Source organism: Lichenostomus cassidix, chromosome Z (assembly GCF_008360975.1).
Source record: "Lichenostomus cassidix isolate B80296 chromosome Z, HeHo_3.0, whole genome shotgun sequence".
In the NCBI taxonomy this organism is placed as follows: Eukaryota; Metazoa; Chordata; class Aves; order Passeriformes; family Meliphagidae; genus Lichenostomus; species Lichenostomus cassidix.
The window spans coordinates 36,647,178-36,664,053 of NC_139511.1; the positions used below are offsets into that span (position 1 = coordinate 36,647,178).

The following is a 16,876-nucleotide window of genomic DNA, read 5'->3' on the forward strand; positions in this document are numbered from 1 at the left end:
CCATGTAAGTTGGCAGATTTGCTGTGTGTTGTTGGGTTAGTTTTGATGCTTCCTAAAAAAAATCAAATGTCCATATAATTAACTTTAATGGCATCTCTGCCACACAGTTAAGTATTGGTTTTCAGACTGAGTAATATTGGAGAGTCAAGGATGTTGGTGTCTACAGAGGGAACTGATATGGCGTGAAGTATTTTCAGTTTATAGAGCAAAAACAGAGGACTTCTGTTAGTTTTTCAGCCATGCTGAGAGGAGTAAGATTTATTGAGTCAGACCTCAGCTTTTTTTCCAAATCTCAGTAAATCTTAGCTGATCCTTGATACAAGATCTTGGTTAGGCACAACTAATTATTCATGTTATATGGGTGATTCAAACTTTTTTTGGTTTAGCACCAGTACAAAAAGCAGTTGTAAGAACGAGGTCCAACAAACACCTTTCTTTCAACACCAGCCATTTGTTTTTCTGACAGATTGAATTAATTCTAGAGAGGATCAAAAGCAAATCACTTACTTTTAAAGTCTTGGCTATGACCTTGCATACCTTTCTGTGTGAATATTTATAAATCATTAAATAGTCATTGGATCTTTTCTCTCAAAGATGGCTAAATACTAATTTGGCTTCAAGTACCAGGTAAATTCTGTTTTAGTAGCCATGTCTACAGACAACCAGCATGACTAAAATCTTACTTCAGGCAGGCTGGAGACCAGAAAAGGGAAACAGCAATAAAACCCACTTTTGTATGCAATATATTTATGATTTAAATTGCTAGAAAATATTTACTTAACTAGTTGGTTCTGTCATTTTCAGAACAGTGAAAACAATATCCACATTTTTTATTTTACTCTGACAGCTTCAAAATGGTAAAAATCTTACAGCGTGTTATTGCTTTGATTTTCACCGATAAATGTAAGCAATTTGTGTCATTTAATTGAAAAGTAACTCAAGAATTTTTAAAACATGGGTTTTGGATATCACATCATTTGTACTGCCGGTTTTGAGAGTCTGATCTCTCAAGATCAAAAGAAGCCATTCATTTCTTTTGGGAAAAAAAGGGATCACATTTTTATTGAGTCATTTTTGTAGCCCAACTTTAGTTCTTTAAGACTTTTTTAACCCAAGCAGTCATTGTTTCAGAAGTTACAGGTGGAGGTACTTGATAGTTTATATATGGATTACTTTAACATGAAACTGAGCTACTATTGAGATGGCTACTTCTTACCTAGTGGGTAAAACGTAAGGGTTTCAAGGGTTGTTTTTTCACCAATTGGTGGCTGAACCATTTTTTTCCCAGTGTCTCTCCTACCCTTACAACTGTCTTCCAGTTCCCAGTGCCCAGCTTTCCCTTTGTGATGGCTAGTGCTCCTAACAATTCTGCATTACAAATAAATGCTATCAATAATAATGATAGATGCTGCACCACATATGTTTATGGAAATTCTCTGGGAATCTCTGTGTGGGAAAGGGTTTGGAGTATGGTTTGAAAGGGGGTGGGTGGGGAGATTTTTTTTTTCATTATGTGATACTTGCTTTACAAATTAAACCAAGTATTCTTGTTCCAATTTAAGACTCATTTTGGTAGACTGGCTCATAAATCAAGCTCTGTTAAATGCAAGCATATTAATACATGTATTTGCTATGTGGTGTTGGTTTAACTTTGATTCTCTTTTAAAAATAATCTCTGATAAATTCAAAATGTTGCTCTTTTTTTGGCTAAACTTTTAAGTAAGAACATCAAGTGGATAGTATTTTACTAAATAGGTCTGTTTCTTTAAAATTTACTAAAATCTTCATTTCTGATTTAATAACAGGCTTTAATATCATTGCGATGCATAAATTGCTAGACATCACATAAATGTAAGAATTTCAGTTCTGATTTCTGGTTTGCTTTCATTTTATTTTTCCTTGAGACTCTAAATATGTCAGAATTTCATGTGAAAATATGATTACTGGGTCAACGGACTCTGTTTTTCCACTTTAAAAAAAATCACCACATATCCAGGCACAGACGTATTAAAACAATACAAAGTTTAGTATTAGAATAACTTAGTTCGCTGCAACAGACCTATCATAATGAAATGGGAATGTAAAAATATATCTCTCAGTCTGCTCAGGCAAAAGCTTGAAAGCATCAAATGGGTTGTAATGGTAAATGGGGATGAGAATTGAAAAGGATTTTTATGATTTGTAAAGCTAATGCCCTACATGAAGTTTAGCAACATCACTTACCCTGTGATTGTCTCTAGGCAGCAGTTGTGGTGGTATTCAACTTTGCCATGGTTCTGCTGATTTTCCCTGCCATCCTGAGCATGGATCTTTATCGTCGGGAAGACAGGAGACTGGACATATTTTGCTGTTTTACAAGGTGAGGGTGAGCCGTAGATTGATGTATTAGATGTGTCCTTTTTGTGGTCACCAATCAGTACTTCCATTCCTTGTCAGGAGTGGGAGTTCTTCATTAAAGTGGGGTCAGCATGTTATTGTTATGATTTCATTGCTATTGACTGGCGTACATTTTCCATCTTGTTTTTTACCTGCCTGAAGGGAAAAACTAAAATACATGTGTCTCCCTCTGCCTTTCTTCCCCCACATCCCCTTTCCCCCACACTTTTGCCTTCATTCCTACATATGTTCACTTTGACGGTTAGAGAACAACTTTTTGAAAGCAGATGGAAGATCCATGATTTAGGAATATGTTGAAGTATTTTTAGAATGTTATGAGATACTGCAAGGTGTCCAGTGGCTAATCCTTGGAAAGCTGTACGTAACTCGGGATACTCAGAAGCCTGACTTGAAGTAAATCATTATGTGTTAATTTTTATTAACCTAAAAAATGAACCTAAAAAAATAAACTGTAAAATTACTTCCCCTTAGCTGAGTTTTTCATAGAACTATAAGGAATGGTCACTACCATGACAGGATAATGTTTGATAAAGTGTCTGTTATGGCTGCAGTAGTAATACAGAATGGTAATACTGCCGCTCTAAAGTGTGTACAAATGTGCTCTCACCTGATACACAGCCAGCTCTGAGCCTAGAATGGGCCTAGGAGGAGTCCCTCATTGTCACCAGAGCCACAACCTAGAATTTGACTGCAGTGAAGAAGATGAGCTACATTTCTACACACATACTGTCATAACCAGGAGGTCGAAAATCTGCCTTGGGTCATCTTAGCCTTTTATACACATCCAGGAGCTGATAGCTTGATATTTTAATGTCAAAGGAAGAAAGCACTTTTCTAAATTTTTTTCTGAGGGAATGGTTAGAACAGAGGAGTTGATCCCAAGCTATTTCTTATGCAGTCTTAGCTTCAGAGCACAGCCTAATGTATTAGAGTCTTGGAGCCCTGATTTTTGGAAATACAGGGCACTCAGACCTTTGACTTTCCATTTGTTCCCTCATCTAAAGTTGCACCAAATGTGTATCAGAATTCAGTCCATTTGCATGTGAAGAAATGCAGTTAGTGAGAGCTTGCTTTGATTAGGTAGGCAACATTCTGAATTCCACTTGTTTTTGTAGGATTTGTCCACTTGGTGAAAAGTATCTTATAGTGTTTACTATCATCCATTTGTCATTTCTCATGTACAGGAATGGGCTTGTCTCTAATTACAATTTCTTTATATTAACTAGGTATTTGTTAGGGTCTTGCATAGACTAAAATAAAGGGAATACTTCAATTATTTCTGTGATTTTGTCTCCTCATATTGCCCATCCTTCTTAGGAATGAATCCTTTCATGAATACTTTAATGTTTTCTTGATTTATAAAATACTCAGTCAGTGTATGGCAAGTGGTTTCAGCCTTCCTCCCAAAAGTCTGAGATCTTATCCAAAAGGCCCAAATATTATCTAACAGTTATTTCAGTTGTTCTAAACAGAAGAACTAACTACGTCATGTGTTTGCCTCTTGATCTGAATATCTTAATTCTCAGCATGGGTACAGACATGCACACTCACAGACTTACTGTGCGTTCAGGTTGTGTAAAGCTACCTGATGAGCATGTGTAATTTATGGAGTGATGTGTGTACATGTCAATGTCTTCAGAGAGGTGCTGTTTCCTTCTTTCCAGAGGACAAGAAATGTGCACTTATTGTCAGGGGCCTACATTATGAACCATGTCTGAGAAATGTTTCCTAAAGGCACAGAATGAAATTAACATCTAAGCGTTACACATAATTAGCGTAAACCGTCTAATGGAAGTAGAAGCAATCTCGGATGAAAGCATGTTATCCTATCCGGCCTGATTAAAACACAGATCTGTCTAAATGTGATCAGATGATTTTCTCTTCTCTTACAGTCCATGTGTCACTAGAGTGATTCAGGTTGAGCCTCAAGTGTATGCAGAAAATGACAATACTTGCTACAGTCCTCCACCTCCCTACAGCAGCCACAGTTTTGCACATGAAACTCAGATTACAATGCAGTCCACAGTGCAGTTGCGCACAGAATATGATCCTCACACACAGGTGTACTACACCACAGCAGAGCCTCGCTCAGAAATATCTGTGCAGCCAGTGACAGTGACACAGGACAACCTGAGCTGCCAGAGCCCAGAAAGCACAAGCTCGACGAGGGATTTACTTTCGCAATTCTCAGACTCCAGTATACACTGCCTTGAGCAACCCTGTACGAAGTGGACACTCTCATCTTTTGCAGAAAAGCATTATGCTCCGTTCCTCCTAAAACCAAAAGCTAAGGTAATTGGTGAACTATTTACCTGTTTTTCAAAATCAGGCTTCTACCTTGCCCAGTAATAAAATTATCCCAGCAGTCATATTAAATACAAGGAATAAATACAGCCCTTGTGGAATAACAGTTTTTAATAATTTTACAGCTGATTTCTTACTATAAAAGTTTTATCTTGCAAGTGCTGTAGAGACATACTTCAAATGCAGGTTACAAGTGAGGGTTCTGGTGACTTTTAATAATATGAGCTTGTGAATAGTGAAATTAAAGTCAGTTTTAAACTTCACTACAATATAAATTTCTCATCCACAATGCCGAGCCCCTTCAAGGAAGAGCAAATGAGCTTAGTCTTGTAGTATGTATATCCATGAAAAAAACCCCAGAAAAACAAATTTTGAAAGTACTGATGGATGTTAATTTTAAATTTGGCTCTGTAGTATGACATCATGAATTATTAGCTCCTTTAGAAACCTAAAACCAAATACTTTTCTGTTTTCCATTGCAGATTGTGGTCATTTTTCTTTTTCTGGGTTTACTTGGGCTCAGCCTTTATGGAACTACCCGGGTGAGAGATGGACTAGATCTCACAGACATTGTACCACGAGAAACACGGGAATATGACTTCATTGCTGCACAGTTCAAATACTTTTCATTCTACAACATGTATATTGTGACACAGAAAGCAGACTATCCAAATGTCCAGCACTTACTTTATGAACTTCACAGAAGTTTCAGCAATGTGACGTATGTTCTGTTGGAAGAGGATAGGCAGCTCCCCAAAATGTGGTTGCACTACTTTAGAGACTGGCTGCAAGGTAAGAGAGCATTACACAAACTTTTCCTAATTTGGCAGAAAGAACAATTATTCACATTGGTATTGCTTTCTTCTTCAAATACTGTCACACAATTAAAGACTCTGTGAGCAGGATAGAGAATGCCTAGGTACTGCTTCGAACGCACAGGTAGACTCACTCTTTGTCACTTAAATTCTTTGTTTACTCCCCAGTAAGATAGTTTTGAAACTTTAGGTGGTTATGTCCATGCCATTTATGTCTAAGCAGCTGATGAGGCATTACACATTGTGGCCAAATATTGCCCACTGTCTTGAGGAATAGACAGTGGGCAATAGTGCTGAGTGTTTTTTCAGAGCAGCAAATGAAAATTCCCTGTCCAGTGATGTATCCTGACACTTTCAGCTCTTGAATGATCTTGTTGGTTTCAACTGGGACTGCTGGCATGAAGAAAATTCAGTGTGGCTTATATGTTTTATTGGGTTGGGAACTTACTGCATATTCTAGGTTTCCAATCAACTACCCTCACCCTTCCTGTGGTGCTGCTTTTCTGTGCTGAAGTGTAACAGTGTGGGGAAAGACAAGAGAATGCATGGCCTTTCAAGTTCTACGATGATAGTTATATTGAAGTCAAGTAATTAAAGATATTGAAGACACTGTAATTGCACCTGTTGACAAATAATTGGTTTGTATTTAAAATTAGAAGTACTTTTACCTCTCAGCAAATTTTACAGCAAACATACCTTGCCCAGGATTACTTTGGTCCTACCTATGTCTTTCTGTTGGGAAAACCTCTAGGAAGCTTTTGCCACAGGAAAAATAAATTGTGCTAACCTAGTGAGACTGTAAATTTTAAACTTAGCTGTGTACAGATGACCACAGCAGCCAGTGATTCTTAAGAGAAAATGTAGGTAACTGTCACAAACTGTTGTATTTTATTCCTTCTGAAAATATATTGAGCAATATTAGGAAAGCAGATGCATGTAAGTGACAAATCTACACAAAATGAGCAAGTTTCCCATGTATTTAATGCATTGCTAAATAATGCAAAGCAGTATTTCAGCTACTAGCTGTGAGGGTTTTTAATGGTTTTTAAATACATTGGATCCATTCATTGCAGTCTACTTACTGGAAGTTTTATTTAAAATATTTTGCTCACATAAGCACATTGAGCTGTAAGGGAAGGCATTACTGGCAGGAAGAAAATTCAGCATAGCTTAGATGTTTGCTGGATTGGAACCTTACTAGACTTTCTAGAATTCCAAGCAATCATCCTTCTACATGCTTTTCCAAATTCTCTTAAACCTCTGCTGTTTACTTTGTTTCTTTTGTGGTTATTTTTTGCTGCTGTTCCAAAACAGTAGGTAAAAGTGTGTCTGGTGTCCCCCCCTTCCACTTTTCCCCCTCCCCCGTGAGGGAGATGGAAATCTGAGATCATGTTCAGGAAGCTTTATTAGTGCTCAACCTCAGCGCAGTCTGCCAAAGATAAAGTCGGGAGGAGGTGCCCTTGGATCCACTGCCTTGCAGGCTGCTCCAAGTGAGGTGCTGGAGGCTAGTCCACTTGGTGTTACTCCCAGGGGTGCTCTCATTGCCAGTGCCCCTCTATCAGGTGCACCACGTACTTTCCCAAACCTCTTCCCCTTTAGGTGCCTCCCTGTCCTTGTTGTAATCCTTTGTGTCCCTCTTGTGCTAAGGACTGTTTGTGTGGCCAGGGGCCAGCATGTTCCCTTCTCATGCTGCATGTCCGTGCTCGTGTGTCATCTTTCCAGACATACTCTTCTCATAGTCTTGTTCCTGTTCTGTACTTAGTTCAGTACAGAGTTACTTTTCCCTTCAGTCCACATTAACTTGCCCATCCTTATTCATCCTGTGCTTTTTTTCCACTAGAGGAGCTATGTGTATTCCTGGTAGCTAGGGTGTACTGACAGGCTACATGGATCTCAAATGTTGTAGTAGAGTGGCCAGGGAGACTCCAGGAAGCAGTGGTGACTTGCTGTGGTCTGTGTGGGCATGCCAGCCCTGTGATGGAAGGCATATTGATTGGCCTGTTAATCACACACCGCTTTAGAATTAATCATTATGATTATAGATTAGTGTTTAGGTCTGTATCCTTACCTCTCCTCACCACCTTTTCCATGAGGGCCACAATTGATACAACCTTGCTGCTTTGTAAAATTGCAGGGTTGGCTTCATGGAGTGTGATACTGCATTCACAGAGCTGTAAAGGAGGATATTGAGATGCATCAATAAAAAGAAGTTATGTTTTCAAGTGGTACAGGGCATTGATGTTACAGGGTGAAGCTAGACTTGTCATAGTTGGAGAATTATTTGAAGGTCCAGACTAGTATGCAGAATAACACCTGATTGTTACCAACTGTGGCTGGTGCTGGAGGATTCAAGGGAAGGGAAGATGAAGGTAGAATTTACAAACAAGGTACAGGTTTAGGCTGGGTTCAGGGAGAATCCTCTGTGAGGTGGAACAGTTCTACTGGCATATTTTTGTGTGCTTGAAGGGCTGGATAGTCGAAGTAGGAACAGCCTTGAAGTGCATGGCTAATTCCTGCTGACTTGACTGTGAATTCAGTGCCAGAGGTTAATGGCTCAAGATAGCCTTCTGACACGCACACATTTGTCCAGCAGAATGAAGGATGCAACAACATGTGAGCAAAACCATTTTTTATCAAGAAGGCATCCTTGGTTTAGCTGTACAGTCTTCCTCATTTAACAGCAGTGGAGTGTGCCTTCTGTCTCATGCATGTCTCTTTTCAGAGATCACTTGTATTTTGCTTTCTAGTGTCATATTATACCACATTTTCTGTTACTGAAAATGCAACCGAAGAAAAGATAGCACTAATCATTCATTTGAGCTGCAAATGTTAACACTGATTTTATTAGTGACCGAATGTAAAATGAGGTAGTTTGGATTCCCTGATGGCTTCTAATTAGGCTTGCTTTTGCAAATGGAAATATTATCTGGTGTTTCATGGTGGCAGCTGCTCACATGAGTCAGTAGGAATTCCTTCCTCATCCCCACGTCCACATCTCACATAATTTAGGATGTTGTCACTTTCTTCTGAAGCACTATGCAAAAGTGACTGCTGATGTGAAAAAATCCCATATATAAGATTTAAAAAATTCCTTTTATTTCTATAACTTTTCTGCAGAAAGATGTCATCAAGATGCTTTTCTTTTTCTGCCCAGAAACATATAATTGATCCAATTTATAACAGATAAAACATCTTTTAAAATAATTGGTATGAGCATGTTTGGTTTGAAAGCATCAAACTCTACTACTAATTTCAACGTGTAATGGCAAGTTTTAATTATTGAAAATTTGAGTTTCTTCAGAAATTAAGTACAGCTGACAGTGGTTTCTTGATATTCTTTCAGTAGACTTTCAGCAAGGTGAGTAATGAAATGACCCAAAGAGTAAAGCGGTTAAGCTGGCTGAAGAATAAAGATGTAAAAGGGAGCAGGGTTTGAAGGATGACCAAACTTGTGAGAATGGGGGAGCAGGGGAGACATGAGAGAGCTGAATTTTCACCTGTTGCAGAAATGATAAAAGTGTATGCCCTTTTTTGCAACTGAAAATTGGTAATGTCACATGCTAATGGATTTATTTGTTATTGTGTCTGTGGTGCCCCCTGACAGGGGTGGGATGTTTATCTGAAAGCTTTGCCCTGTCATGCTGTCTATCATTGCAGTTTGTGTGCTCCTCCTGCGGAAGGGAGACACTTTTACTGAAAGTTGCACCGTTCTTAGGTCATCTCCTTCTTTTCCATGTGCTTTTTTGACAGCCTCCTCCTAATTTCCCAAAGTCATTGTGTTTCTTGTTACTAATATGATAACCCAAATAATCTCACCTGGCCACTTTGTGAGAAACTGACATGGAACTGGACTTGGCACAGAAGGGATGGATTGGTATTTTTGCATTTCCTAACCAATGTTTCCCCTCTCTGCTGTGCCAGCACACTGTACTTTTTTTAAAGGGAGCCTTTGGTGATGCCAGAAAACCTGATGGCAAACTGTCCTCCTTCTGGGCCAGTGCTAGAGGACTGCTTGCAGAGATCTGGCAGACTTCTTTCATCATTTGGTTCTTAGCCTTTTGGCTTCACATGACTTGACATGATTTAGTGAGACAACATGGGAGGCAGTTTTATAAGAAAGAGGGGATGAGTTTGTAAATACGAACAGGTACTCTGTCCCAGAGGCAGTGTCGGCCGGGAGCATTTTCTCTTCCAGTGCTCTTATCTCAGTACAGCTGTAGCTAACCTATCCAGTGTGCAGTGATGGTTTTCATTACAACTCCTCAGTCCAGCTGTGAGGTGGGTCAATGATTTCCTCCACCACCACTCCCCCGGCCGTTTTCTTCCCTTCCCTGGACATGCGGTTTGTCATCTGCTTGCACAGAGCCTCCTTGTACTGGGCTGTGGCTTCCTGTACTAAATCTGATCCAAATTTCTGCTGTGAGGTATTCCCTCCCCCTTGAAGGGTGGCAAGGAGGAAAATAACAGTTGAGAGTGAATAGGTGTTGGCTGTGATCTTTACATGTGCTGGCAGCAGATCCCATGACTTGTATTAGCTGCACAAGTTGAACAGATGGAACAAATTGACAAAATCGTGTTCACTCACGCTGTGCTTGAGGAGCAGCTGAGTTGCTGTTTGAAGTTGAAAGTCTGAGTGTGTTTTTCTCCCCCCTTGTAGTGGAATTTCTGGTTATAGTGTAGAAGCCATTGCCCCAGTGCTCTGCAGTAGCCCAAAACAGTTAATGAGAGCGGTGTGTGTCCTCCTCTGTGGCTCAGTGCACTCAGCCAGGGTTTTGGTGAGGCAGAGGGGAGTATGGAGAATGTTTCCCTTTTAGGAAACAGATTAAATGCCTCCCCTGGTTGTAAGGTGGTGAAGTTGGACGAGGGTTGATCTCAGCCCTTTTCTGTTCTAGACAAGATTAACTCTTTCCCATACACTTCTCTAAGCATTCCACTTGGAGAGGATCTTCAATTTCCCTTGAGGGGAAGCCATTTACGCCAGTGCACAATGCATGTGCAGTTTGCTAGCTCAGCTTTGCTGGTCTGTGCAGCCTGGGAAGACTGTTGGGGCTTTTCCCTTTCATTTTTATGCTTCCCCTGGCTTTCTTTGGGTGAAATACTGGACATGCAACTGACACTTCCCACACACTGACAGTGTGGAGCCCCAAATTTAGGAAGGACCAGGTCAGTAATTTCCATCTTGATTTGGCTGTGAAAAAGCATCATTATTCTTTCTCCTTCTCAAATTTGCAAGAGTGATTATTTACCTGCTTGTTCTGTCTTCCCCTTTGCCTCCCTTAACTCTTCAGGACTTCAGGATGCATTTGACAGTGACTGGGAAACTGGGAAGATCACTTACAACAACTATAAAAATGGTTCCGACGATGCTGTTTTGGCTTACAAACTCTTGGTGCAAACAGGCAACCAGGCAAAGCCCATTGACATCAGCCAGGTAGTGTATCAACTGAGTCCGTGCTGGTTTACACACCAAAACATAAGTCACCAGGAGTAGGAGGAGGTACAAAGACTACAAAGGTCATAGTTTCTTTTTTCCAACTCAAGGAGCTGAATGCCTGAATTAAGCCCTTCTTGTATGGCCTTAGTGACTTTGCTGAAGCCGCTTGTTAGCTGCAGTATGGCCTATGTTGCAAAGTGTTCAAATCAACATGGGGAATGCCAGTCCTTGATGGTTACTGGTTGGTGTGCATTTTGTTCTCCTTTGCTAGGCATGCTCAGTTTCCATGGAATTTAGTGTGGAAAATGCTTCTCTGCACCCATAGGTATATGGAGTTTGGTCCTGTGCCAGACATTTGCAATTATTTGGTTTGTTCTACTGATTTGTGCAAAGCAGAATATTTAAAAAATATATTGATGAATTATAGAAGAAGGTGACTGAAATGATTACATGCAGTATCATATTCTTGTACTGCCAGCACTAAATACATCTAAACTGCTGTAGAACTACAAATAGCAGTTGTTAGAGCTGCCTAAATCAAATATGCCTGAGTTTACCACAGCATATGACTGCATTTGCTGTAGCCATTTGTAGGTGGAAATACATTTGAAATTACTCCTTGCACTAAAATTAGTCTTCAGACCTTGAAGAAGAAATTCTGCAATAATGTACCTTCTCTTCTCTGAGAGTCATCATTGACTCGCTGTGCTTCCAGGCAGAAAAACAGTGTTTCTAATGAGCTTCTCGGCAGTTCTGCTTATTGTCTTTCTTTTTTCTTTCTGGCATTAAAAGTGACAGATTTACGGGGTACATTGTTCAAAGTTACTGTAGTGTGTGAAACATAGTGCTGTATAGCAACATGCAACATGCTGTCAGGTCTGAATGAAGCTTCAGCTATGAATTAGGCAAAGAAAGGGAGTTTAAGAGAAAACCTTCAGTGAGATTTTGTTTAGCAGAGTGTACCAGGTACGCTGTGGAACAAATGCAATTGGACTGTAGCTGCTGATATAATTTCCTGTGCCTGGGAGGGAGAAAAGTGTGGTGCACCCACAGGGGTTGAGCGCTGTACTGTGCAGTTCCAGAGACAGCTTGAAGACATACAGTTGTTGCATATCCTGTGGACTAATTGAATCCAGATCCTTGGAATCCAACTTTTTTTTTTTTAACTGCTGTCACTGTTGTTTTTCATTTCATTAAAAAGACCTGGAACTGGAGCTGAGCCAGAATTTTAAATAAACAAAACAAAAAACCCCAGTAATACTTTTCACCCATGGAGTCCTCTGTCAGAACTCTAGCTGTGCAGGATTTGGCTAACAGAACCCTGGAAGTGTACCACTGCTGTTTACCCCACAGATGCATTTGCCCACAGTGACCCACATAACACAGGCCACTCGTCTGCTTTTTTGACGCTGGGCATTTTCTGAATACATAGGTCATAGGAGGCAAGTGTTAGCAAAATTTATACAGATGTTGTTTTATTTTTATAGCTCTCCTCCATTTACTGGGTGGCATTTCCTTCAGTGTTAACAACAGAGGTTAACTGCACACAGACATGTGTAGGGACTCTTGCCAGGTTTTCTTTCCGTGTCTTTAAATATGTTTCTCCAACTTGGTTGTTTTTCATTCTTGGCTGCAGTCTTTCAGAATTTGGATTTAATTGGTTCAGTCTATTCTGGAACCATCTGCTGATTTAGTGGTTATTATAAATATTATATGAGTACTAATTTATAAATAACTACTAACACTGCATTTTTTTAGATTTTGTTTTTCTTGTCAAACAATAGTTTACTGATAAGTCCCTTCAAGTGAAAATTTATGCTCTCTTGCTTTTACTCTCCCATGTGCATTGCATCTCCAGGCCGTTTTGTTGGCAAGAGCCCTGAAAGCAAAACTCATTCTGAAAGGCTTCTAATTTTTTTCCATTTTGCAGTTGACTAAACAGCGTCTGGTGGATGCAGATGGAATCATTAATCCAAATGCTTTCTACATCTACCTGACAGCCTGGGTTAGCAACGATCCTGTGGCCTATGCAGCCTCGCAAGCCAACATCCGCCCGCACCGCCCGGAGTGGGTCCATGACAAAGCAGACTACATGCCAGAAACACGGCTGAGAAGTAAGTAGCATTTCATCTTAATGCCCTACAGTTTACATCAGTGCCCTCACTCCTTCCTTCAGGCACCAGTAACTCCACTTGGTTGGTGCCGCACAGGGCTCAGAAGCATAAGCAGGACAATGCATTGTCTTACACTGTAGTCATAGGAGATCCAAGCACCTTTGTGACTGTGACACCACTGCAGGGTTTTATCATGTTGAATAATGACTTATAGAACAGTTTAAAGCTCTAAAAATTTATAGTAAGCATTGCTTGTTTTAGCATTACCTGATAGTTCTGTCTGTGTGAGAAACAAGGAGGTTGCGTGCAATTCCTGCCTAAGTTACTCTGAAACTTCCTTACTGAAATTCTATCAATTCTTAATACCTAAGACATTTTTACCAAGGTAACCCATACACTAAGCTACTGCACTGATATAGTAAAAGACCTACTTAATTAGGGAGGAAGTCCCACTTCATACCATTCACTGTTTTCCTGGCACCAATACCAGCTGGCTTTGCTTTGCTTCAGCTTTCAGTTTATTGGGAGGATTGCTAGCTGGACACCAGTAGGGCAGGGGGAGAGGGCATATAGGGGACAACTGGTGCACTTGGAAATGTGGTTGGATAACCATGCTTCAGTGTATCCAAACCCTAGAGCTTTGTGGCAGTCAGCCAAGTCTTGTCTTAATGAAAATTTATAGTTGAGATTATAATAGGGCAAATCATGTTAAGCAAGTCAACTGAATGAACCTGCAGGGTCTGGAACACACAATGGCAGTAACCAAATGCTTCTTGTAGAAGCCTTTTTTTTTCCTAGTCAGAGAGTAGACCTTGCATTACACTCAAAAAGAAGTGTAGAGAGTGTTGGTTTGTCAAACTTTAAAGGATAAAAAGACATGTAATTCCTCAGTAGACTATTACTTTTCTGTTAGATTTTTTTTTCCCCCAGAAATTTCCATCAGTAACAGAACATGGATTTCTGAATCTGACTTTCAAAATATATGGAAATCTTAAAAAGCAACCAACCTGATCAAGCCTGAGGTCCATGGACCTCAGTTAATCTCAGAAAAATGACCTTTGATTTTGAAGAAACTGCACCGTGTAAAAGAGGAGCTTTTGGATAAAATGCTTAAATGATGTGGTAGTCTACTTTATGTTGCAGTTAGGGATTTTTGACCAGGTATTCAGTAAAAAGCACTAGAGCACTGATCAGGATTAAGTACATGTATCAAAAGATATCTGTTAAAATTATACATAATTGTTTGGGATCTTGATGTAGGCTGTGTTCATCCCATTGCACTGCATGATAAAATAGAGTACTCTCACATACTGCTTCCAGTTTCTATTTCTTGGAGACTTTTTAAAATGCCACTGATGCCAAACAAGTAAAATTTAGATTTGCCACATTCTGTGCATTTTGCTGTGGAGAATAAAATGTTTTGCTAACCCTGGTCTCTGTATATTATCTTCTTCCTAAACGCACATTTTAACACTATCATTTTCCTAGTTCCAGCAGCTGAGCCCATTGAATACGCTCAGTTTCCTTTCTACCTCAATGGATTGCGTGAAACTTCTGACTTTGTGGAGGCTATTGAGAAAGTGAGAGCTATCTGTAATAACTACACGAGCCTGGGGATCTCCAGCTACCCGAATGGATACCCGTTTCTGTTCTGGGAACAGTACATTGGACTTCGTCACTGGCTCCTCTTATCCATTAGTGTGGTTTTAGCTTGCACGTTTCTGGTGTGTGCCCTCTTCCTCCTAAACCCCTGGACAGCTGGGATCATTGTAAGTTTATTATAAGGGTCTTTGTTGAAGTCAAATTCCTTTCAGCATAGCTCTTGCTGTAGTCGGGAAGGTTTTGTTTATGTCTGGGCCTCTGGTGGAGTATGTATATTGCATCATTCATTATGTATTTATTCAACTTGAGGGGGTAGGGTTCATGCTAAAGGTACAAACCTTAATAACCTTAATCTTCTGGCCACCTTTTTTGCAGGTTTAAAGGTTTCTTAGAAAGGTACATAAACTTTTACCCTTGCTCAGATGCACACTAACATAAGAAATAAAGACAGAGAGGAAAATTAATAGCTTTATTAAAGTAATTTCTAATTCGATATTCCTTCTCCTCTTTTGTCACACATAGTTATTTTTCAAGGCAGTTGCTTATGACTAGCTTCCCTGTAAATTTTCCCAGTGATTTCTGAATGCGTTCTTTCTGGAAAAAACTAAAATGCTTATGTTGTACAGTATGCACTGTGGAAAGACTGTAACTGAGCTATTGAGGAGAAAGAGTATAAAATTGTGAACTGCAAAGAATACTCCTCCACGCTTTCTGCAAGGAACCATAAGCCTCTCAGTAAACATTCAAGTTAAATTGAATGATGATGTTCCTATGTTTAAATTCTATAAACTATCGTATGGTTTATAAAACGCCAAAAGTAGAAAAGCATAAAACAGTTACTAGTTTTTGTAATGTACATTTATATGACAGGTATGTTAAAAAGTAAATGTTTAGTCTAGAATATTTTTCGTAGCACTTAATCAAGCAATTTATGTTATTATGCTTGATTCATTAGCTTATAAAATCATTTACTGTAGTGCATACTTTTTTTTCTTTGGAAAAGGTGTTTATTTTCAGAGTTGACCATTGCTTTTATAAGTGTGTCTATTTTTTTTTTTTTTCCTTCTTGGCTTTAGCTACTTTTAAAGTTGATTCTCCCGATGTCCTCCTCTCCCTTTTCCTCAGTTTTTTTTTTACAAGTAGATGAATGAAAAATAAAAACTTCCTCTAATATTTAACTGTTCACTTTGTCCATGTCAATCCCCCCAAGTATCTTAAAAGCTCAGAGTCCCTCTGTAACTTGAGACTCATCAGCTGATTATGTCATTCACTTTCTTCTGGGTTTTAGACACCCTCACTTACATTTGCAGTTCTACAAAAGAGAGTTCAAATACAGGTAGTCAAAAGATAATTTTTCTGGGTGGATTGTCTGAAAGGCAGGTGAAAAAGAAAAATGTACCTGTTGAGAGCATCTGTGATAAGGAGGAAAAAATCTTTTTTCAGGTCACTGATAGATTGTAACCAATACAAAACTGGTGCTTCATCTGTTAACTGGTTCTTAGGGGGTAATGTAGACTGCTCTTCAGCATTCACTGCCATTGAGAACAATGAAACAAGTGAAAGCAGCTGGTCTTTGGGAATATAGGATGGCTTTGAGGAATATGTCTTATGGTAACCATGTTATTTTGAAATGTCTTTCTCTTCATTGTCTGCAGTATAAGAAGTCACTAACAGGTGTTTGAAATCATCTAGGTGGTGGTGCTGGCTCTGATGACTGTGGAGCTGTTTGGCATGATGGGTCTAATCGGAATAAAGCTGAGTGCAGTGCCTGTGGTTATCCTGATTGCTTCTGTCGGCATTGGCGTGGAATTCACTGTTCACGTTGCTTTGGTACGTAAAATCAAGAAACGTTTTAAAAACGTTTTAAAATGGTGGCAATGTTCAGATCGCAAATCCTTATAGTCTCCTGTCAGTGACATGATTCCGAGAAGGAAAATGGTCACAGTTTTGTGTGCCTTTCTGTTTGTCTCGGGGAACAGAGTTGATCTTGATGAGGTAGTTCCTAACTATTGAGTCAGTCTCCCAGGAGACAAGAGAGGATACATTGATACCTGGCTGTCTGATGGATGTAATTATATAGAGAAAAGAGACGTGTTAAATCACCTTGCTTCAGTCCAGGCTCTTATGATCCTTGTCTGAAGCCTCACTGGTTTTGCTTCAGTGTTACACAGCTTTTTGTTCCCTCTGGCATGGAGACTCTCTATCTTGCA

At 39.6% G+C, this 16,876-nt stretch overlaps 1 protein-coding gene across 3 annotated transcripts in view; it reads left to right on the forward strand.

The window, feature by feature from the left end:
* Nucleotides 1-16,876, forward strand: part of PTCH1 (patched 1) — a 68,200-nt gene that overhangs the window by 38,831 nt on the left and 12,493 nt on the right. For all 3 annotated transcript variants that reach the window (XR_014847054.1, XM_085043487.1, XM_085043488.1), the window contains 7 exons: nucleotides 2,241-2,359; nucleotides 4,290-4,689; nucleotides 5,184-5,493; nucleotides 10,805-10,947; nucleotides 12,881-13,064; nucleotides 14,553-14,833; nucleotides 16,359-16,496. Coding sequence is in view for 2 of the 3 variants with exons in the window: in XM_085043487.1 (XP_084899613.1) it covers nucleotides 2,241-2,359; nucleotides 4,290-4,689; nucleotides 5,184-5,493; nucleotides 10,805-10,947; nucleotides 12,881-13,064; nucleotides 14,553-14,833; nucleotides 16,359-16,496 (1,575 nt within the window). In the remaining variant the exon portion in view is untranslated. The remainder of the gene's footprint in view (nucleotides 1-2,240; nucleotides 2,360-4,289; nucleotides 4,690-5,183; nucleotides 5,494-10,804; nucleotides 10,948-12,880; nucleotides 13,065-14,552; nucleotides 14,834-16,358; nucleotides 16,497-16,876) is intronic.